At 47.4% G+C, this 21,173-nt stretch overlaps 1 protein-coding gene across 4 annotated transcripts; it reads left to right on the top strand.

Annotated features, from left to right (window-relative positions):
* The first annotated feature begins 5,969 nt into the window (after positions 1-5,969).
* STMN1 (stathmin 1) lies at positions 5,970-11,490 on the top strand. Of its 4 annotated transcripts, none has more exons than XM_039854139.1 (5): positions 5,970-6,119; positions 7,701-7,773; positions 8,252-8,424; positions 9,862-10,053; positions 10,363-10,383. In XM_039854139.1, the coding sequence occupies exons 2-5, from the start codon at positions 7,761-7,763 to the stop codon at positions 10,363-10,365; spliced, it is 381 nt and encodes a 126-aa protein (XP_039710073.1). In that variant the 5' UTR covers positions 5,970-6,119; positions 7,701-7,760; the 3' UTR covers positions 10,366-10,383. The 4 variants fall into 4 exon arrangements, with proteins under 4 accessions (XP_039710073.1, XP_039710070.1, XP_039710071.1 ...); XM_039854136.1 differs by lacking the exon at positions 10,363-10,383 and adding an exon at positions 10,976-11,490 and having other exon boundaries at positions 5,971-6,119; XM_039854137.1 differs by lacking the exons at positions 5,970-6,119; positions 10,363-10,383 and adding exons at positions 6,623-6,643; positions 10,976-11,490.
* The last annotated feature ends 9,683 nt before the right edge of the window (positions 11,491-21,173 follow it).

The raw sequence follows: 21,173 nt of genomic DNA, 5'->3' as shown, positions 1-21,173 counted from the left end.
GTGTGGGGGCCTGTCCACTGTGGCTGCAGGGCCTCCTTTTTCCAATCCTTTACCCCGGGCTCATGGGGGTGGACTGGTGTCCCAAGTAGTATAGGGGCTCACTCTAGACTGTATTCTCTTAGTTGGATCAAGACAACCCCTAGACCCTGGAGCTGTATAGAGAGGTCCTGGTGGTCTATCTGATGTAGATCTCCTGGGATGCTTCCCAGGCATGGGGGAGGCCTCCTGTATACTAGTTCCAAGGGAGTGAGCCCTACTTTGTTGGGAGTACATCAGGCTTGGAGCACGACTAGAGGAAGGAGGTCTGGCCGAGAGAGACCGGTTTCTTGGCTAAACTTGGCGAGTGTGCTCTTGAGGGTACGGTTCATGCGTTCTACTTTCCCTGAGCTCTGGGGCCGGTATGCCATATGAAGCAACCATTTAATGTCCAGGGCCTGAGACAGTTTCTGGGTAAGCTCTGCTGGGAAGGTGGGCCCATTGTCACTGTGGATGCTAATTGGCAACCCGAATCAGGGTACTATCTCCTGGAGCAGGATTTAAACTATTTCTCTGCTTCGCTCAGTCCTTGTAGGAAAAGCTTCTACCCATGCGGAATAAGTACAGACTAATACTGCTAGGTATTTGTAGCCTCGGCTAGACAAGACTCCACTACGGTCTATTTCTAAGTCTTCAAAAGGGTAGGTCCCAGTTTGTGTTCCAGGTGGTGCCTCGGGTGCCGTTCTTGGCACAAGTTAGGCACCTACTCGAGATCTTGTTACATAAGGCAGAGAGTTGACTTATATAGTATTACTTTTTCATCAGAGTTTCTAGGGCAGTTTTCCCTAGGTGGGTAAATTGGTGATATTCAGACACTAAGGAGGGTCCAAGAAGTTCAGGGACAAAGATTTGTCCCATTGGCACCTTTCACCAATGTCCTTTAAGTTCCGTAGCCCCCTCAGTCTTTGCCCATTGGTCTTCCTCTGGAGTATAGGGAGGTGTTTGATCTTGCAAGGTGAGAGCAGGTGCTACGAGGCCAGTCTTTTCCTTAGGGGGCTCCTGTTGAGCTCCAGTTTTGTCTGCCTCGTCAGCCAAGTGATTACCCTCTGTTATTGGTTCATCTCCTTTCTGGCGTCCCCGACAGTGTATGATAGCAACCTTCTTAGGTAGCCAAATGACTTCAAGAAGTTTCAGGATCTCTTCTCTGTTTTTGATGGTTTTCCCTCCTGCCATTGAGAGGCTTCTCTCCTTGTAGATGGCCCCATGGATGTCAACAGTAGCGAAGGCATAGCGGGAATCTATATAGATATCAGTCCTTTTTCCTCTGCCTAGTTCAAGGGCTTGGGCTAGTGCATGTAGTTCAGCCTGTTGTGCTGCCCACCCAGCTGGAAGTGATCGGGCTTCGATGATTTCTTGCCAGGTGGTAACGGCGTACCCGGCCTGACGTTGTCCTTCTTTCAAAAAGCTGCTCCTGTCACAGAACAGGGTTACATCGGGGTTGGAGATGGGTTGGTCCTTGAAGTCTGGTCTGCTGGCGTAGACCTCATCAGTCACTTCCTCACAATTATGGTCTGGCTCTCCCTCCTCCATGGGGAGGAAGGTAGCAGGGTTGAGGGTTCTTAAAGTTTCAAGGGTGCTGTGGGGGTTTTCACATAACATCCCCTGATACTGTGCCAGTCTTGCATTAGAAAGGAATTGATGCCCCTGGCTGTTCATTAAGGTGGTGACTGCATGGGGAACTTTTACATGTAGCTCCTGTCTCAGGGTGAGTTTGTCTGCCTTTTGAACTAGTATTGCTGTAGCAGCCAGGGTGCAGAGGTAGGATGGCCACCCAGAGGTGACCGAGTCCAACTTTTATATAGATATGCTGTAGGCCTCTCCCATGGCCCTACCATTTGGGTCAACACTCCTAGAGTGACTTTGTCCTTCTCATGGACAAACAAATTGAAGTCTCATTGAATGTCTGGTAGGCCAAGGGCTGGGGCCTGCCCGAGGGACCTCTTTATTTCCTGAAAGGCATCCCTTGCCTCTTGAGTCCATTCCAGGGGCCCTGATTCAGTTCTGGTTAAGAGATTGCACAGAGATTGGGTGAGGGCTGAGTACCCGGGGATCCAGATGCGGCGGATGCCAGCGCTCCGAGGAATTCACGTAAGCCCCTCTTGGTTCCTGGCTGAGCAATAGAGGTTATCACTGCTTTTCGCTCAGGTCCTAGGGCGCGTTTTCCTTGACTCAGGAGGAATCCCAGTACCAGACCTGGGTCCTGCAAATCTGAGCTTTCTTCCACGAGACTTTGTACCCAAGGTAGTCAGAAGTTCCAGTAATGCTCGTATTGCTGTTACACAATCCTCCTCAGTTTCTCCAGCAAGCAGGAGGTCATCCACATACTGGAGGAGGGTGCACCGGGTCCCCTCTCTGAGATGCTAGTAGGTCTGCCGCGAGTGTTTTCCCAAACAATGTTGGGGAGTTCTTAAAACCTTGCGGAAGCCTGGTCCAGGTCAGTTGTAGTTGCCTGCCAGTGTCGGGTTCTTGCCATTCAAAAGCAAAAAGAGATTGACTTTGGGGTGCCAGTCGTAGGCAGAAGAAAGCGTCCTTGAGGTCCAGGCAGGTGAACCATTTGACCATGGCAGGGAGCTGCCTGAGGAGGGTGTAAGGATTGGGTACCACTGGGTGTAGGGTTACCATAGCCTTATTGATCAGTCAGAGATCCTGCACTGGTTGGTATCCTCCTCCCAGTTTCTTGACTGGCAGCAGCGGTGTATTCCAAGGCAACTGGCATTCTATGAGAATCCTATGTTCTCTGAGGTGAGTCAGATGTTCTTGTATGCCCAGCTGGGCCACTTGGGGAATTGGGTACTGGAGGAAGTGCTGAGGGACAGCTCCAGGGGTTAAGTCAATTACTATGGGAGGCCGATTCATTGCCAATCCAGGTGGGTTATCTTCGGCCCATAAAAGGAGAAAGTTGATCCAATACTCGGGAGGGTTGCCTCATTCTTCCAAGGAGCAAAACAGTCCATTCCTCCTCTTGGGGTTACTGAGACAGCCATTACCAGTGTGGTACTCTCCTTTGGGCCCTTTTAGCTCAGGGTAGTTTTCCCCCTTTGTTTGAAAGTTATTTGGGCTCCCAACTTAGAGAGGAGGTCCTGGCCCAGGAGAGGGATTGGGCAGTCAGGCAGATAAAAGAACTCATGTCGGATTGTATGTCCTCCGATTTCACAGGTGCGAGCCTTGCAAAAAGGTTGTTGGATGGCTCTTTCTCCAGTGGCTCCCAGAACGGTTGAAGTCTTTTTGCCCAGTGGGGTCACTGGGGAGGTGACAACCGAACGCTCAGCTCTGTTGTCTACCATAAAAGTCACAGGTTAGCTCCCTACATTCATTCTGACCGTAGGCTCCTGGGGGCCAAGCTGGATGGAGCCCGGTCCCCTTCAGTCTGAATCCGCTCCTGCCATTCCAATGAGTTCTCCATCTTGCGGCTCTTGCTGGCATTTGATGCTTCGATGTTCCTTCTTCCTTTTTGGGGGGCATTCATTTTTCCAGTGTCCCGTTTCTTTGCAGTAGGCGCATTGGTCCCTGGACAATCTGGGCCCCTCAGATTCCACCCTTGGGGTGTGCCACTTTCCCTGTCTTCGGGGCCCTGGCCCCTTGGTGTCCCTTAGGGTTATTGCCAGCAGAGCTGCCTTTTCTTTGCGAACTCTCTGGGCTTCCTGTTCTGCGGCGACATCTTGGTTGGTGTAGACTTTGTGAGCTATGTCTAGGTGTTGAATGTTGTTCATCCCGGCCAATCCTTTCAGGTTCTGGAGCTTTCTTCAAATATCTGGGGCAGCCTGGGCTGCAAAAGCGGCATTGACCATATGTTGGTTGGCTGCAGCCTCCGGGTCAAAGGGTGTGTAAACTCGATAGGCCTCACAGAGACTTTTGTAGAAATCTCCAGGTGTCTCATTGGCCTCCTGGACTGAGGAGAATTTGGCCATGTTCATGGACCTTTTGGCCCCTGCCTTTACATCTGCGAGGAGGATATCTTGGTACCTCTGGATGTGAACTCGCCCTTCTTCAGTGGCAAAGTCCCAGTTTGGCCTCTCATTGGGTGCCACCCGTTGGGTCCATCTTTCAGGGTCTACCATCCCAGCTGGGGCTGCTTAGCTCTAGGTACTGCTTAGCCCGCTTCAGGACTCGTCTTCTCTCCTCTGCGTGAAGAAGCTCTTAAGTAATTGCTGACTGTCGTCCCAGGTAGGTCGATGTGTCTGGAACAGAGAGACTCTATCATTTCAACCACCGCTTGGGACTTCTCCGAGTAGGAGGGGATAACGCTTCGCTTGTCTTTGGGTCATCGGGCAGAGCAGTGGTCTTCTTTTTTATCATTCTTCTTCTCTCATAAGATGCGAGGAGGACCTTGGCCTGTCTCTGCCTATTGTATGTGAACCATACCCATGGGGGCAGTCTCTGAGCTATATCCAGCCAGGAGTCGATGTAGGGGAACTGGTGAGGGTGTACAGGGCTTCCTGTCACTACGTTCCACACTCGCTGGACCATGGGGACATCCATCTAAGGTCCCTTCGGAGGGCCATCCTACTCCGAAGGCAGGCCATTCTACCTCACAGAATGTTCGGAGTTTCCCAGGGGTCAACTTCACCCTGTAGTCTCCAGAGAAACCTTTCTTGAAATTCTTTAACATGGTCTCAAGGACCGTCGCCTTACTCTGACCTGATCCCACTGTGTCGGTGCCCCTTTTCAGAGACCATTCAGATGCCTACCCGGCTGTGTCTCTCTCGAGACTTTTGGTGTGTCTTGGCTAAGGTGTACCTGTATAAACCCCAGGCCTGGTCGTTCTCTGGAGGGACAAATCACCGTTATGCCTTATGACGCTGCTACGGAACCGCAGGTTAGGGCTCTCTCGACTCTATAGTTCTTTAGCGTGAAGCCACAAACGAGAAACTCAGGGGCAGGTCCTGAGATCCTCACACTCACACATGCACACTCTCAGAGGTTAAAACAGTCCCTCCCTGGTGGTCCCTGTCTGAGGGTGCTTGCCCTTGGGAGGTGATCAGTCTCCCCTTCCACCCTTAAGGTGGGCCTATCTGGGTCCGTGTCCCACGGGGATCTCCTTGTTCTTGCCGCCCAGAGTGTGGGAGAAACAACGGGGCCAGCCGAGCACAGTCGGGTCTAAGACCGCCCAATTTGGGGCGTGGTGCACCTCCTAGTCCTTAGCTTCAAAGAGCCAGCACGGTTGGGTTTCCCGGTCAGGGAAGCAAAGATGTTGTGGATTTTGGCCCCTGTACTCTGAAGAATCAAGCGGCACTTAGCGAACCAAGAATCAAGGAGCTTTATTTACACCCGTGGGCTCAGAGGAGTCACTCTCCAGAGTCTGAGCCCCGAACAAAGAGCAGGCAGGCAGTTTTATACACTGATTACTTCCGCATACCTGGTGGTCTTATGTTTCACGGGCTCGGAAAGGGTAAGGTCCCAAGAAAGGAAGGAGGTTGGAGAATTCCTCCCGGACAGGGTAGCCATTTAGATTTCTTTACGCTTCCCATATCAGTCACAATACAGTTGACATGCGGGTGTAGAGGTAGGGCGCAGGGGGCTTTACAGGGGCACAGAGTGTTATTGTCCTGTCACAAGGGTTTGGGCATCTTAGATAATGGCAAGGGGTGGGGCAACGGTGGGGCCCTGGGCAGTCCGAGTTTTGCCTTTTCGGCAATTCGGAGCACGTGGGTCACCAGAGGCAGAGTCCAGGAGGCCACCCTCTGAGAGGTAGGAAGGGACCCCGCCCCGCCCCGCCTCGCCTCGCTCCGCCTTTTTTCTAGGGATAGGAGATTAGGTTCAGATGCAAGCCAGGGGCCACAGTAACGCCCTCTTCAGCGGCCAGACAACCGCTCCAGTTCCCGGCTCACACCTAGGGAGACCCCTCAAACGCCCCCACCTCTCGCATTGTCCTTCTATCCAGCCAGCCTGGACTACACTTCCCGAGGTGCTCCGAGGTCCACAGGGGCGGGGCCCGCTTGGCGATGGGGGAGGGGCCGGCACGTGCCGCCGCTTTCAGCCAATGCAGAGCCCTTCAGGGAGGTCACGTGCCGCTGTTTGGCGCTTTTGTGCGCGCTGGGGTCTGTTGGTGCTCAGAGTGTGGTCAGGCGGCTCGGACCGAGCAGGTGGGTGCGGGGCTCTAAGAGAAGGCTGTGGTCAGCGAGAGGGACGCAGCGGGCGGGAGGGGCTGGGCTTTGGCAGTGGCCCCCTGCTGGAGGGCGGAGGGCGGCGGGCGGGGCCGCGGGCCCTAGAGGGGCTGGCGGGCAGGGGTCTCCGCTTTGTGTGTGGCTCAGGCGGAGCCTGGGCTTTGTCCCCGCTCCCTGGGGGCGCGGCTGTTGTGAGGAGGGGGCGCGGCCAGCCGAGCGAGACCCAGGCGTTAGCCCGGGGGTGCCGTCGAGGAGACAATAGGGGGCGTGGACCCTCGTTTGCCTCCCTCCCTACCCCTGCAGGCGCGGCCCCGCTGAGGTCCCTATTGTCTGAAGGGGCGGGGCGGCGCCCCCAGGGAGCCGCGGCCTTAGGTCAGCCAGCTCAAGGCCGGGGCTGCGTCTCCTCCCCGCCATCGCCCTCGCCCAGTGACTGGCGCCGCGCGGGTGAGGCTGACACCCCACGAGGGTTCTCGCGGCGGGGGGCACGGACAGCTAGGGTAGCGGTAGGTTGCGTGGGAACGAAGGGAGGAAGCGGTGAGACGGTGGAAGGGGCTACCCTACAGCCTGTTCCCTAGCTGCGGCGGGGGTGGGGTGGCCGCGAGGTGTCTTTGGCGGGAGTTGGGAGGGGGGGCGTCCGCGCGGGTGAGCCCGGGAAGGGCGGAGTTACCCGGATAGGACCGTTAGCCCCGCCCATCCCCCTTCCCACGCGCGCGGGCTCCCGGGTGTTGTGAGTTCGGGGAGATTCGAAAAGGCGCGGGGAGGAAGGGGGTGGGGCCAGGGGCCGGAGCGCAGGGCTTGCTATGATTGGCCGGGGGCAGCCGGCCGCTTTTCCTCGCTTTGACCAGTGCCACGCCCATCCTGTGTCCTGTGCTGCGTCTAATGCTCTGCCAGGTTTTGGTCATTTCGCTGCCTCTGATTTTAATTTCCAGCTCTTGGGAACCTATAATCGTACGTTTTCGATGCTAATCTGGATTCTACAAGAATCATGACCTTAAAAAATCAAGGCAGGATGTAGAAATTTTCATAAAGTAAGGTAGCAAATATAACCTAAAACCTAGAGGGTCATAAAACTAATTTTACCCGCTCTTGGACAAGGAACTTAATACCCAAGAACAATAGGAATTCAACATTATTGGTTAGTATTAGCTTGGATGTTTCGTTTTCCACTATGGCAGACACAGACAAAGCATGGGTGGGTATTTTGCACAATGAGTTGTAGGAGTATTAAGATGGCTCCGGTCTCACTGTGGAGTTGAATCTGGAATCTCTTCTCAATGTTTGGAGGGGAAAATTTAGAGTTTATCGGGGAGAAAAAATTATGTGACTTGCCTGTTTTTTTAAATCCAAGAATTTTTTGAAAAGGCAAGCTCAGTTGATTTTCTGCAACCAATGTTGTATTTAGTTCAAATTTCCCAATCTTTAGTATTCTATAGATTTTTATAATTTTCTAGTTAATGATGTCTGACATTGATTTATGTGGATGTGATTTGAGGTTTCTTTGGATCGATGACATATAGAAATGCAAAGAAATTGATGCATGCATTTGAAAATCATTTTCAGGGCTTCCCTTGCCAGTGGATTGTGTAGAATACACTGCCAGTTTCTTGTCTCCTGTTCACCATGGCTTCTTCTGGTAGGTAAACTATTTGGAAAAGCTGAAATTGTGGTGGACTTATGACTTTAGAGTAGGAGGTGGCTCAGGTCTTAAACCATTAATTTGGCACTTGTGTTTTTTTGTCTTATCAGAAACTATTTTATAAATCAGAATAATTTAAAAAAATGTTATCACTTGAACATGCCGAGAACTCATAATTAATTGTTTCATTTAGACTATTTGACTTAGGCCAAAGCAAAATTCCAGTTTTTTGCACAAGTCTTTCTTTGTTCATGAAAGCAATTGTCAAATACAGATGTTTCACAATGGTATTTATTAATCTAAAAATGTTGAACTTTGTTTTTCTCAGAGGCGGTATAATTTCTTGCTTGCAAACACAGCTTTTTCATGAGCTCTAATTCTCGTCAGTTGATTTGATTTTTAGAAATTTTTGAGCAGTTTATTAGAACAGTAAACCCTATTTTTCTGAATACATTATAAATATGATCAAATCCAGACATCCAGGTGAAAGAACTGGAGAAGCGTGCCTCAGGCCAGGCTTTTGAGCTGATTCTCAGCCCTCGATCAAAAGAATCTGTCCCAGAATTCCCTCTTTCCCCTCCAAAGAAGAAAGATCTTTCCTTGGAGGAAATTCAGAAGAAATTAGAAGCTGCAGAAGAAAGACGCAAGGTAAACATTACAATTTACAGAAGATGGGATATTTATTAATATAATTTGGCAAATCAGTTTTATTTCCATAACAACAGGAGGAAAACAATTATAGCTAGACAGTGGAAATCACATATGCCAGTGGCTGGAAGAAAATAACCAACTATCATTTATTGAGCTTCTATTATGTACCAGACCAGCTTTTTAATATTTTTCTCCTTTAATAATGATCTTAAAGGGTAGGTGTTGTCTGAGATACCGAGATTAGCAGATGGTCTCGAGAATGTTAAATCATTTTCCTGAATCATATAGGTAGTGAGTATGGAGTCAGAATTTAAGGCCAGGCCTGTCTTAAACCAAACTTCATGTTTTCTCTTTGAAAAAAAGATCGTTGGTGGATAATTCTTTTTTGTCTCTTCAGATTGGGGGGTTCTTTTGGTTTGTGTGTGGGGGGGTTATTTATTTGGTTTTGTTTTTTGAGAACTGTATAATAAAAACATTTTAAATTGCTCTTGATGTGATTTTGTTGGTTAGCTGGCATACTGGTATCATGACAGCTTTTATCTAAGCAATTCTATATTAAGATGGCCATCTTTAAATTTAAAAAGAACTAATCAGAAAAATCAAATATTAATATGCTTGTTATAGAAAAATTGGGAATCACAGAAGTTTATAAATTAGGAAATTCAGAGTATTCGTTATTCTACTTCCTAGAAATAACCATTTAACATTTTGGTATATTTTCTTTCTAGAACAAATGTTCTAGGATAATAGAACATTCATAATGAACTTTACATAAATTCTCCCTTATTCCCCCTTTCCAACAGCCCTGATTGGGGTTTAATTTTAAAATCAAGGAAACAAAGGCACAAAAAGGTAAACTGGAAATCTGCCCCCGACCAACACAGGTAGTGCAATTTGAAACCTAGTACACATGCACTTTAGGCCCCCTTTTAAGCTACTACAGCATGTGCTATGCATCTTGCAGTGCCACAGTTGTATTTATGTGCACTGACCTGCTGTCAACACTATGAAGTATTTCCCCAGGAAGAGGGGCAGTGTTTGCAGTGGTGCATCATCTCCTATCTGCCCTTCTATGTAGTTTGCATTCATGGAAAAGCAGCCAAAAGGCTGCACAGAAAATGTTATTAGGAATAAACTCTGGCCCTGTGGTCATGAGCCTGTGTTTTACATTGCAACTGGCTATATATAGTGAAATTCTTTTGACAGGGATTTTGCAGAAGAAAATTAACAGAACCAGTGTCAGGTACTCTCTAGCTTTCCTGTAAGTAAATTATTTCTCAGTATTTTGATATAGGTAATTCAGGTCCTGATTTCAGTATCATTTAAAGAGCCCTAATCTGTCTCTTCAGTCCTTCCAGTTAATAATTTCTTTTTAAATTTCAAGTAATCCTAAATACATTTCAGAGAGCCTAGCCTGCGAAACTTTCTTTTTAGTCCCATGAAGCTGAGGTCTTGAAACAGCTTGCCGAGAAACGAGAGCATGAGAAAGAAGTGCTTCAGAAAGCAATCGAAGAAAACAACAACTTCAGTAAAATGGCAGAAGAGAAACTGACCCACAAAATGGAAGCCAACAAAGAGAACCGAGAGGCACAAATGGCTGCCAAACTGGAGCGTTTGCGAGAGAAGGTTAGTGTCTGAGCCTTGCTTTGAGAAGGGTTAAAAACTTGAAGTTTCGTGAACCAGTGAATTGGCTTCAGTTAATTGTCTTCATCCAAGGGTGTTTGTTGTCTTCATCAGTCTGGGGGCTCCACATGTTAAATGAGAGGTACCTCATTTTAAAATAAGATGAAATATTCAACATTTCCAGCATAAGTGCACTTTCTTTGGAAGAGCAATAGGAAGCTCAGTTGTTAGATTCTTTGCGTGACCCAGAAAGTTCGAAGATGATGTCTTAGAACTCTAATTGTGTGACTCCTATAATATATAATTATACAGTAGTCCTCTCTTATCTGTGCGGGATGTGTTCCAAGAGCCCCAGTGGATGCCTGAAACCACAGATGGTACCGAGCTCTGTACGTATACACTATGTTTATTATACGTATATACATGTCTATGATAAAATTTATGCCTCCTCTTTGGCATATCCGAATTGCCAGCAATTCTTGTATTTTGGGTCATTATTAAATAAAATACGGATTACTTTAACACAAGCACTGTGATAGGGTGACAGTTGATCTGATAACAGGGCTGCTAAGTAACAGGTGGGTAATACAGTCTGGATACACTGGACAAAGGGATGATTTATATACTAATTGAGACAGAGAGGAACAATGAGATTTCATCACACCACTCAGAATGGTGTGAATTCTGAAGTGTTTGTTTCTAGAGTTTTTCATTTAATATGTTTGTTTCTAGAATTTTCCGTTTAATATTTTCAGACTGCACTTGATCATAGTTAACTGAAACCGTGGAAAGCAAAACCATGGATATGTGGGGACTATTATATATATTACTGTTACATGTACAATATATGTACTGATGCGTTGGTTCTCTTGGGGACGTGATTCGGCAGGCTCCTTTATTTGATGTATATACTGCTGCTTTACAGGACAAGCACGTTGAAGAAGTGCGGAAGAACAAAGAATCCAAAGATCCTGCCGATGAGACTGAAGCTGACTAATTTGTTCTGAGAACTGACTTTCTCCCCCTCCCCTTCCTAAATATCCAAAGACTGTACTGGCCAGTGTCATTTTATTTTTGCCCTCCTGACAAATATTCTAGAAGCTGATGTAGGACTATAGGTAGATCCAGACTGTATGATGTTGTTTTAGGGGCTAAAGGGGAGAAACTAAAAGTGTTTTACTCTTTTTCTAAAGTGTTGAAGTCTAATGTAGCTATTTTTTCTTGTTGCATCTTTTCTACTTCAGTACACTTGGTGTACTGGGTCAATGGCTAGTACTGTATTGGCTCTGTGAAAACATGTCTGTGAAGAATATGTAGTGGCTTCTTTCAAATTATTAGATGCTGAATATGTTCACTTTTAAATCCCAATTCTGTCCCAATCTTACCAGATGCTACTGTACTTGAATGGTTAATAAAAACTGCACAGTGCTGTTGATGCCAGTAACTTCTTTCTATCCAAGGAATAAATTGTCCAATGATAGAGACCCTCCTAGCTGATATAGTTGTTCCAGGTGGGGCCTTTGGGCTGGTGGAGCACGAATATCACTGCAAGTTCTCTGCCCTCGGAGTCTCTCACTCCAGAGTTGTTTGCATTGTCTTTTTCCACAATCATCACTTTGTTGTCATGTTTCAGCCCAGATCAGCTGTTAGGATAGTCTTTCAGATGTTTATTTGCAAACAAGCATTTTTTTGTTCCTGTGTGCCTGTTAAAAAGATTCATGGCACACATGGTATTGCTAGAGAATAGAGGAAATCTTAAGATCCTAGTTAGAAATATTAGACTGTTAGCTTTATGTTATAGCTGAGGGTGGGGTGTATCCTAATATTTTCCTGCCATGAAAGCTATGACTCAGGAATCAGAATATTAATAAAACTTGCTGTGTCCCTGTAGCAACTCCTGTGAAGTGATCAAAGGAACTTTATTTTTCAGAGCAGCACTTGACGAGTGGTTAAGGTTGGCAGTTGCATCATGTTATCCAGAGGCCATGATATTCACCATTGTCACAGCATTGCCTCTCAGTTCAGAGAAAGCGTTTACCAGCTTTACTAGGGTATTTGGGAAATAGCCTTACTTACATATGATTATTTGTTTCTCAGACATCTATAAAAGCTCTTGGGAGCCATGTACCAACAACGAAAGTATTTGCAAGATGACTACTAATACTGCTTGTTTGTACCTCTGCAGCCTTGGCTCTATTTTGATTTGGGTCTTAACCAAACTCATAAGGATATAAAATAGCCTTTCTCAGTCTCATGTTAGGTTTAAATGAGTTTGTGTGTATAGAAAGACCTATGCTTAGTATGTATTTAGCACCCTACATACATAATGACTTTTCATCCAGAAGTGGGTGAGTGAGCTGTTTATACTCGAGTTGGAAATGATTATGCAGCTTTTATGTGCCTTGAATTCATAAATTAGGTCAAGATGATCAATTTTAGGAATTCTGAAAACTGAATTTAAAGTTATGCCATGTAGAGCCAAGGAACAAGATCAAATGAGTTTAACATTAAGTTCAGATACTGTCTAAACACATAGGTCAAGATGAGGCTTGTGTGCAGGAACTTAGCATTGTTCACCCTTGAATCCTCCATCTTTGGCACATAGCAGGTGTTAGAGGTCTGCATAGGTGAGATGGTACCTATAGAAATCTTGGAAACAATTCCGAGTAGCTGGGCTATAAAGATGGCCTGAAGATAGGAATTTAGAGTAATGATACTAGGTGTCCTACAGATGGCAGTAAGCTTTTGTTCCTGTAGGACCTGGGGAGGGAACAGCTTGGGAAAAAAGAAAAGGGTTGAGCTGGGCCTGAGGGAGGATCTCCACGTTAGTTATAACCAACCCCATGGACCGTGGTGGCCCTGACTCAGTATCAAAGTGGTCCTGAGCTCCCACCTCATGACAGCGATTGTCACTGGAAACTGAAGTATGCATCTTACAAAATCATAGCCCTGCTTTAATATTTCACTTCTGACCTTTGGAAAGGTACTTAGTCCTGGGCTTCAGTTTTCTCCTGGATAAAATTAGAAGGTTGAGCTAGATTAGTTAACTTTATCTTCCACTTCAAAATTCTTTGCATATAACTTGGAGAGAAATGGTGGGTACCCATGGGTTTCTGGGGAGTGTCTCTGCCTTCCCGGGCCTGGGTGTTCTCCTGTCCCCAAGGTGTGCATTTCTCCCAGCAGGGCCATCCTCTCCCAGCACTTATGTCACAGATTAGTTTTGTAAAGCCAGATTGGTATGACTATAGCCTGAGGACTGTCACCAAGGAACACACACCATTATTCCCTTTGGCTTGAGTGGAAAAATAGGCTTGTCCCTTCTTCCTAAGGCTTTTGTACTTGGGCATGGTGATTGGCCTTGGTGGGAAAGAGATTTGAGGGTTGTGAAGAAGGCCCTTAAATTCACATTTAACAAGCACCTAGAATGCAACACATTGGGCTACATGCTAGCTATGAAAAAGTGAAGTGGGATCCCAGCATATCACATGCTGCAGGAAGGGGTGAGGGGAGAGTTATCAGCGGTCAGCTGAGAACGTTCACCGTGTGCTTGTACTAACCAAGTGTGCTTTAGTGGTTTGGTGAATGGAGTAACCTGTTATTCTAGGGAAAAGAGGTTTCATCCACCACCCACTGGCCCTTTTTGAAAGTGTTCCTTTCTACTGTGGGGGTTATTTTCCCAGTGGAGAGTTCTGATTTCCAGGGATGTTTAAGCACCCTAGGTAAATTTGTCCTTTCAGATAATGGTTTAGCCACTTTATTAACTCAGTTGTCTGAGTACTGCTGAATATGATTCACTTAGGAACAATGAGAAGGTGAAGGTCCAACTCCTCAGGAGCTGTCTCTTTGGGTGGGAGGTTGGATTAGGTGCTCTTGAGGTTCCCTTCCAAATCCAAGACAGTGGTTCTGGGTTCTTCTCTGCCTGGTTAGTTTGCAGACCCTTGAGATCAGGGGCCATGCTTTGGCCACTAAGGGTTCTCCTCACTGAGCTGAACTCTTGAGGCCCCAGAAATATTGCTGCCACTTAAGTCTCCTGACATCTGCCTCATCCCTCTTCACCCAGGTCAAACAGAAGATCCATGGTGTCTCTGTGGTTGAGGCTTCTGCCGGCAGAAACTGGTATTCTGCACTTAAGGGGCTCAGGGAAGGTTTTCTAATTTGTTTTGTGCAGGCATCCAGATTTTTAAAACAGTTGTAGAGTTTGATGAACTCCAAGAGGGAGGGGCCCTGGCCCATAGCTGGAAAGGCCTAGCTTTCTCCCAGTATGATGAAGAGTGGGCTGTGAAATGGATCCAGAGCAAGAAGAAACAGGTGGCAGATTATCCAGATGCCCATGGCTGCCACTTCAGCAAATGGTGGGTGCGAAGGGGACTGTGCCTGTCATATTCGCCACTGGATCTGTGGTACATGGTGGGGGGTTTAGAAAATCTGTGCTGAATTAAATTATTATGAGTGGGTGATTCCTGTGGTCCACCTTTGGGCACACGGCTTGTATTCTTTCTGGGGACCCAATGAGGAGTCAACTTAATTTTCTAGAAGCAAAGGATGCCTCTCCCCAGCTCTGCAGACTTGCCTCTGGTGCCCAATCCTTACGGGCATTCTCTTAAATCCAAAGGAACCAACTGATGGCCTGCAGCCAGAGTCGGTCTGCATGCGTATTGTGTCAAGCTCATGCTGTGTTTTAAATTTTTAAATTAATTGGCAATTCATGTCACTTGAAAATTTGATTTCAGGCTTATCTTGAAAAACTGGAAAATCTGGCAACCCTGGGCTCACAGTCTCGCCTGAATCCAATCAGCAGGCTCTGGGCAGCTGCCGCCCCCTTGAGGTAGGATATGTGCTCTACAGCTATTCATCCCTTTGGCCCACATTTAAGGACCCTTGGCCCTTGTTGTAGGCCTAGAGTTTGCAGGTACCTGAAATAGATGACAGCCACTCCATCGGTCTGTCAAACTTCTTTTTAGGTCCAAAGTCTAATCAGTACAAAAGGTATAATAAACAGTAAACGGCATAATAAAAAATGACTCCCTTCCCTCTGACATCCCTCAGCTCCTCTCCTTCCACAAACGTGCTGTACCTCTATAAGCACAGTCACCAAACACTCATTGTCACCTCTCCATGAATCAGACACCAGCTGGACATCAGAGTCACACGGGGACCCAGGAATCTCATCAGATCTTTGGGGGTAGAATTTCTAAAATTGGAGCCCAGATGTCTAGATTTTTTTAAAAGCCCACATTTTTTTTCTGTTGCCCAACCAGGCTGAGACCACTGTACTCAAGATGCAATGTCGCAAACATAATTCCTGCTCTCTAGTGCCCCACAGTCTAGTGGAGATGGCCCCAGAGTTCCAACCGTCAGTGCAGACTGTACCCTGTACAGGGACACCCAGCCAAGGCCTAGAATCTGGCCATATCCTTGAACCAAGGCATATGTTAACACTGTCCCCATCCCCCAGAGGGGCAAGCACCCACTTCAAATTTACCATATCAACCATTCAGTGTAAATACAGTCAGGGCTGTGCTCTGTTATGGGACACAGGCAGGCTCCTCAGTCCTGCTGCACATTCAGGATGGCTTCCTGTAGGAGGTGATGCTTGGGCCAAGTTTGGTATAGGGGTTAGAAGCAAAAAAGGCACACCTCTACATTGTACTTCTCTCTTCCAGCTCACCCCACCCCACATTCCCTACGCTTATCAGGGGCCACTGATGAGACTCCATAACAATATATATCAAGAAGGCCCTGGGAGATAGACTGGAGTGGGGGGAGGGGTCCAGTCATAAGTCAGACCAGGGTGCTCAGCCTGGGGCTGCTTAGAGTTAACTGGCCTGGTATCCAGAAGTACCTACTTGGAGGAGCGGGGATGCAGGAGCCTTATTCCTTCTGGAAAGCCTCCTGCAAAGCCAGAGTCCACCTCTCAACATCCCTCAATCAGTGCTATCAAAGAGTAGTCCTAGGACTGCTGCCAGTCCACAAACTCTTACTGCTCTGCAATGAGACAAGTACAAAAATTGAAAGTAAGCATTGAGAAACTTTTATAACTCTTACAAGGTCTATTGAATACTATTAAAAGCTAGTATTTTGTATCTTTTATTTGTCATCAGAAAAATTTTATTGTAAAATAGACAACATAAAATGTGCCATGTTAACCATTTTAAGTGTACAATTCAGTGCCATTAAGTACCTTTACAATGTTGTATAACCATTACCACTATCTAGTTTATTTCTCTAATTTTTCAAAAGTATAAGTTCTCAACAGATTAAAATTTTTTTAAAAATTTTAATTTAGTTTGAGAAGCATGGGCCTAAATCCTGACCCGTGGGCCTCAAAGTTTCAGAGGACGGGAAATAGGCATCTAATTGAAAGGCTTGATACATTGTTTGGTTTCATTTCCCCAAACATGAGTTGAGATTTGCCCAAGAGAGTGGCATGGGCTGAGTGGAAGGAAGGGTACCACCTTGGAAAGGAGGGCAGGAGGTATTTCGCTGCCTGGGCCCAGGGTAGGTGGAGGCTTCTCCCTGGACAGGGCCGCCTTGTGCTCCTGGGGCAAGAAGGCTGGATGAGAGGCTGCTGGGTGTCCTGGCAGGATTTCCTCCTGACTCAGACCGAGGAGGCGTTGTTTAGAATTCCAAGAATGTCAGCTCCAGCTGGAAGAACCCTGGTGTTTACCCTCCTTGTTTAAAGGAAAGGCTTGAGTCCAGAGAGAAAAGACTTGCCCAATGTTACAGCCAGTTACTGGTGGTCCCAAACCTAGGCCTTTTAATTCCCAGGCAGAAGCAAGGCAGAGCTTTTTAGATTCACACAGAATGGAATTCAAGTTCCAGCTCTATTAGCTCTTTGGGGGCCCTGGGCATCCTGTCCAATGGGACTAAGCTCTCATGGGCTAGAGGAGTATCGAGCCTGTGCTGGGTTTAACGAAGTACTTAGCATAGGGCCTTGTGCTCGGGGGATGCACAGGACAGGTAAGGCCCCTGCTCCTCTCTGCCCGATGTCCCTCTTGCTGACTGCAGGGTCTTCTCGGTCTGCCATTGCCTCTCACTACAGCTGTGGGGACAGGAAGGCACACATTCTCCCTCCAGGCTGAGGAGAACAGGGAGCTCATAATCCACCACTCTGGCCTCTGTGGGTATCCTCCTCCCCAACTATCCATCTCTCTGTGCTTGACCCTTCTGCCAACTCTCTGTGCATCTTAGAGAATTTTTTGTCCTTTCTGGGACTCAGGACATTTGTAAAATGAGGGAGCTGAACCAGAACTCAAAAGTCCATTGTGAGAAAGATGCTAAAGTTGGGTTCTTTTTAATTTCTGCGTCTTTTCTGGGAGAATCAGACTCCCAGTATGTCAGACTGGGCTGCCCCCGGGTTACTAGCCACCTGCCTCTCCCTGTCGCCTCTCTCTGAACTCTCTCGCTCCCTCTGCCTCTCTTTTCTTTCTCTTTTATGGCTAAAGTATTTTGAGCACTTACTATTTGCCGTGCACTGTATACACATTTTACATATTCCACATTATTAAATCCTTAAAACATCCTTGCGAAGTCAATACTATTCGTCAATACTATTCTTGTCCCATTTTCCAGACGAGGAAACAGGTTCAGAAAGGTTATGGCACTGATCCATAGCTGGTCAGTGGTAGAACCAGCAGGAGGCATTTTCAGCACCATTCCCCAGATGGTCAGGTCCCATTCTGGCCTGAATTCAGCTGTTTCAATATGTCGATGCTCACCTCTTCCCTCCTGTTTTCCCCAGATGGACTCTGACTCCCATCCCGGAGATGCTCTGCTGGCAGGATCACTTGGGCAGTCAGGGAGGAGAATTTGGCTGTTGGGAAGATGATCTTTCGTTAGTTCTAGTTTCTGACTTGTATCTTCGGTGTCATGTCCCCTCCCACCAGTCTCCTTCCTTCCCTTTATCTTTGGATGTCCAAGAGTGGGAAGATCTCCTAAGGAATTACCCAAAATGAGCCTCTCCATTCATTCACTCATTCATTCATTCATTCATTCATTCATTTGTTGAACAAATACTGAGTCCTCCTACATACTAGGCAGTTTCAGGCCCTGGGGACACGGCTATGCACACAGACAAGGTCCTTGTCCTCATGAGCTTACATTCTGGTAGAAGAGACAGACAATGAAATAGATTACAATGAGTGCTATGGGGGGAATTAAAAAGGGGAAATGTAACAGACCATGACGGTGGAGGGGTGAAGGTCTCTACAGATAAGGTGGGTAGCGGGTGGTGTATTCCTGGCAGAGGGAAGAAAGAGCTAGTGCAAAGGCTCAAAGGCAGGAACCAGCAGGTGTGAGGAAAGAACACAAACAAGGCCCACATGGCTGGATGCAGTTAGCAAGGGGGATGCTGCAAGGAGGGCCCAGCCGCGGAGGCCTAATGGGTCATGACGAGGGGTAGCATTACATAATATGTGTGATGTGAAGCCTCTGGGGCTTTAAGGGGGGAGCGACATGATGAGATTATGTTTATAAAGGAGGAGAATGGAGGTAAGAGGAGTAGGAGGGTAGGAGGGAGGGATAAGGGTGGCTTGGACTAGGGTTGGGTCCACAGGATGGAGAGACCAGGTCAGATTCAGGATCTATGTCATAGTGAAGCCAACAGGATGCTGATGGGCTGGATGTGGGCCATGGAGTGAGAGATGACCCTGGGCTTTTCACTCGGACAGCTGAGTGATTGGAGGTATCATTTGCTCAAACAAGCCTTGAGAAGGAACGTGTGTGGGAAATGGTAGAGAGAAGCAATGGCTCCATTCACCCATGATGGCAGACCTTGCTGTATTTATTCTCTCCTCCTCCTCTATTGCAGAAGCCTGAAAGGTGTTTGTCTTTTTTAAGTACTGACCTGTCTGGCTCCTCCTCTGCCTTTTGTCCTTTTCCCATCCTCCTTTTTCCTACATAGAGACATACTAGAGGTACAGCAGCTATCTTATGATCATGAGGATAAAAGCCACATGATAACGAGGCTGGAGCTGGGAGATGGATCCTGGGTCCTTAGTAATATCACCGAGCTGACCAGTCTTGGACCCTATCTGCCCTCCCTTTTTTTTTACAGTATGAATGACCTTTATTATTCATAGTGGGAAGTAGAAGAGGAGGGAGGAGATAGGACAGCTCCCGCTCCAGGGACAGCTCCAGAGACGCTGTTTCTGCACTCCAAAAGCCCCAGGTTCTTGTTGTGGGAGGCGTATTCTTTTACTTGTTTAAGCCACCGTTTTTGTGGCTTTGCATTGCTTGCCGCTGAAGCAGTTAGTTATAGCTAATGGAGTCATGTTGAGTTTGAGATTTTGGAGGTGGAACTTGGTCATTCCTTTAAGAAATATTTATTAGGCACCTACTATGTACCAGGCGCTATCTTAGGTGCTGAGAATTCAGCAGTGAATAAAACAGGCAAAAATGCCTGCCTTTGAGGAATTTATACTCTGTAATCTAGAAGTCAGACCTGACTTCTGGGCTGTACATTTTCATTTGATCCGAAGGGTATGGTTTGAAGTATAAACATGATGGGAGCAGAATATGGCATGTCTGTTCTCACCCATCCATTATATTAGCAAATCAAAATGGTTAACATATTTTTCTAGGTTTTTTTTTTTTTTTTTTTATGAGCCAAACATGGGGCTGCATTCACCTCTATGAGGGAGGTGTCATTACTATCGCCATTTTGCAGGGAGATGTATTATTAGCCCCGTTCACGCAGCTAATAAGTGGTGGTGCTGGAATGTGAACCCAGGGCTTTGGATTCTGGAAACTCCACTGCACTCCCTGATCCCCCAGGAAACCTCTTGGCCCCTTTTTCCTGTACTATTTTTGGTCATTCTCTGACAGACCACTTCCTGATTTCCCCTTTCTCCTTGCCTTAGACAAGGACTGTGTCTTCTGTTCGTCTGTCTATTTCAGGCACCTAACAAGGGCCCGGAACTCTCCATTCATTCATCTCACTTTTCAGGATGATTTCTCTTCATCAAGCACTAGGAATACAGGACAAGTCACAGAACAACCCAAGACGGGGATAGGCAATGAAGAGGCATCACAGTGTGATGGGTGCTTGTAGGGAATCAGTGGGGTCAACAGAAGCACAGACAAGGGCAACCAACTCAGACTAGGGTGATGGAGACCAGTCACGGGGGGCTTCCTGAAGGAGTCAACGCCTGAGCTGAGTCCCAAAGGAAAAGCAGGAGTTGAGCAGGTAAAAAAGCAACAGTGAATGTTGTAGACAAAGGGAGCTGCACATGCAAGGCTGAGAGAGGCGAGGTGACAGTATGTGGGGGTGACTGGACTGTGGATGGAGGGGGAGTAGGTAAGGAAGCACAAGGCTAGGAGGTCACGTAAGACCTTGTCAGCCAAGATGAGGAGTTTGGACTTGATGCGGTAGGCTCTGGGGAGCCACCGATGGGTAGTGAACAGGGTGGGTCTGGGTACTCCATAAGTGCTTATTAGTGGAATGAATGCATGAAAGAAGGAAAGACACTGGTGGCGTCCCATGCACGTGTCCTGCAGGGAAGGGGCGGTTAAATGAACTGACAGTGGAAGGGCAAGCTGGGCAAATGCCTGGAAACTCACGGCCTCCTCCCCTGCCTGGGCCACCACTGTCACTCGTGGGGACCTTTACAGGAGCCTCCACACAAGCCCCTGCTGCTGCCCTAGCCTCGCTACAGTGTGTACCCCAAGGCGCCCAGTGACCCGAAGTCAGGCTCTCCACCCCAGCACTTTGCCCAATGCCTTTGCCACCTCAGCCACATCCAAATGGGAGAAGAAGTTGCTGTACTCATTGTCCACAATGGCTCTGGCATGTGCAAAGCTGGCTTTAGTGAGAACGATGCCCCCAGAGTGTCGTTGTAAATATGGGACAGGATGGATATGTGGGTGATGAGCTCAGAGCAAGAGGAGTGTCCTGACCCTAAAGTGCCTTACTGAACTGAGCCAGTGTGGAGAAAGATCCGGCATCATATCCTCCTTCATGTTGCCCAAGGAATAATACCCTGTTCCCTTTTGCCAAAGCTCCGCCAGACTCCAAGGCCAGCAAAAAGGGGGGGGACCCAGGTCAGGTTCGAGGCCTTCAGTACACCTCACATGTGCTGCGGCCCAGGTGTGGCCTTGCTGTGTGCCTCTGTCCACACCACCAG

This window comes from Pteropus medius, unplaced genomic scaffold (assembly GCF_902729225.1).
Source record: "Pteropus medius unplaced genomic scaffold, Ma_sr-lr_union100, whole genome shotgun sequence".
Taxonomy (NCBI): Eukaryota; Metazoa; Chordata; class Mammalia; order Chiroptera; family Pteropodidae; genus Pteropus; species Pteropus medius.
The sequence above is the reverse complement of the archived record's forward strand: the minus strand, read 5'-3'. Positions and strand labels throughout refer to the sequence as shown.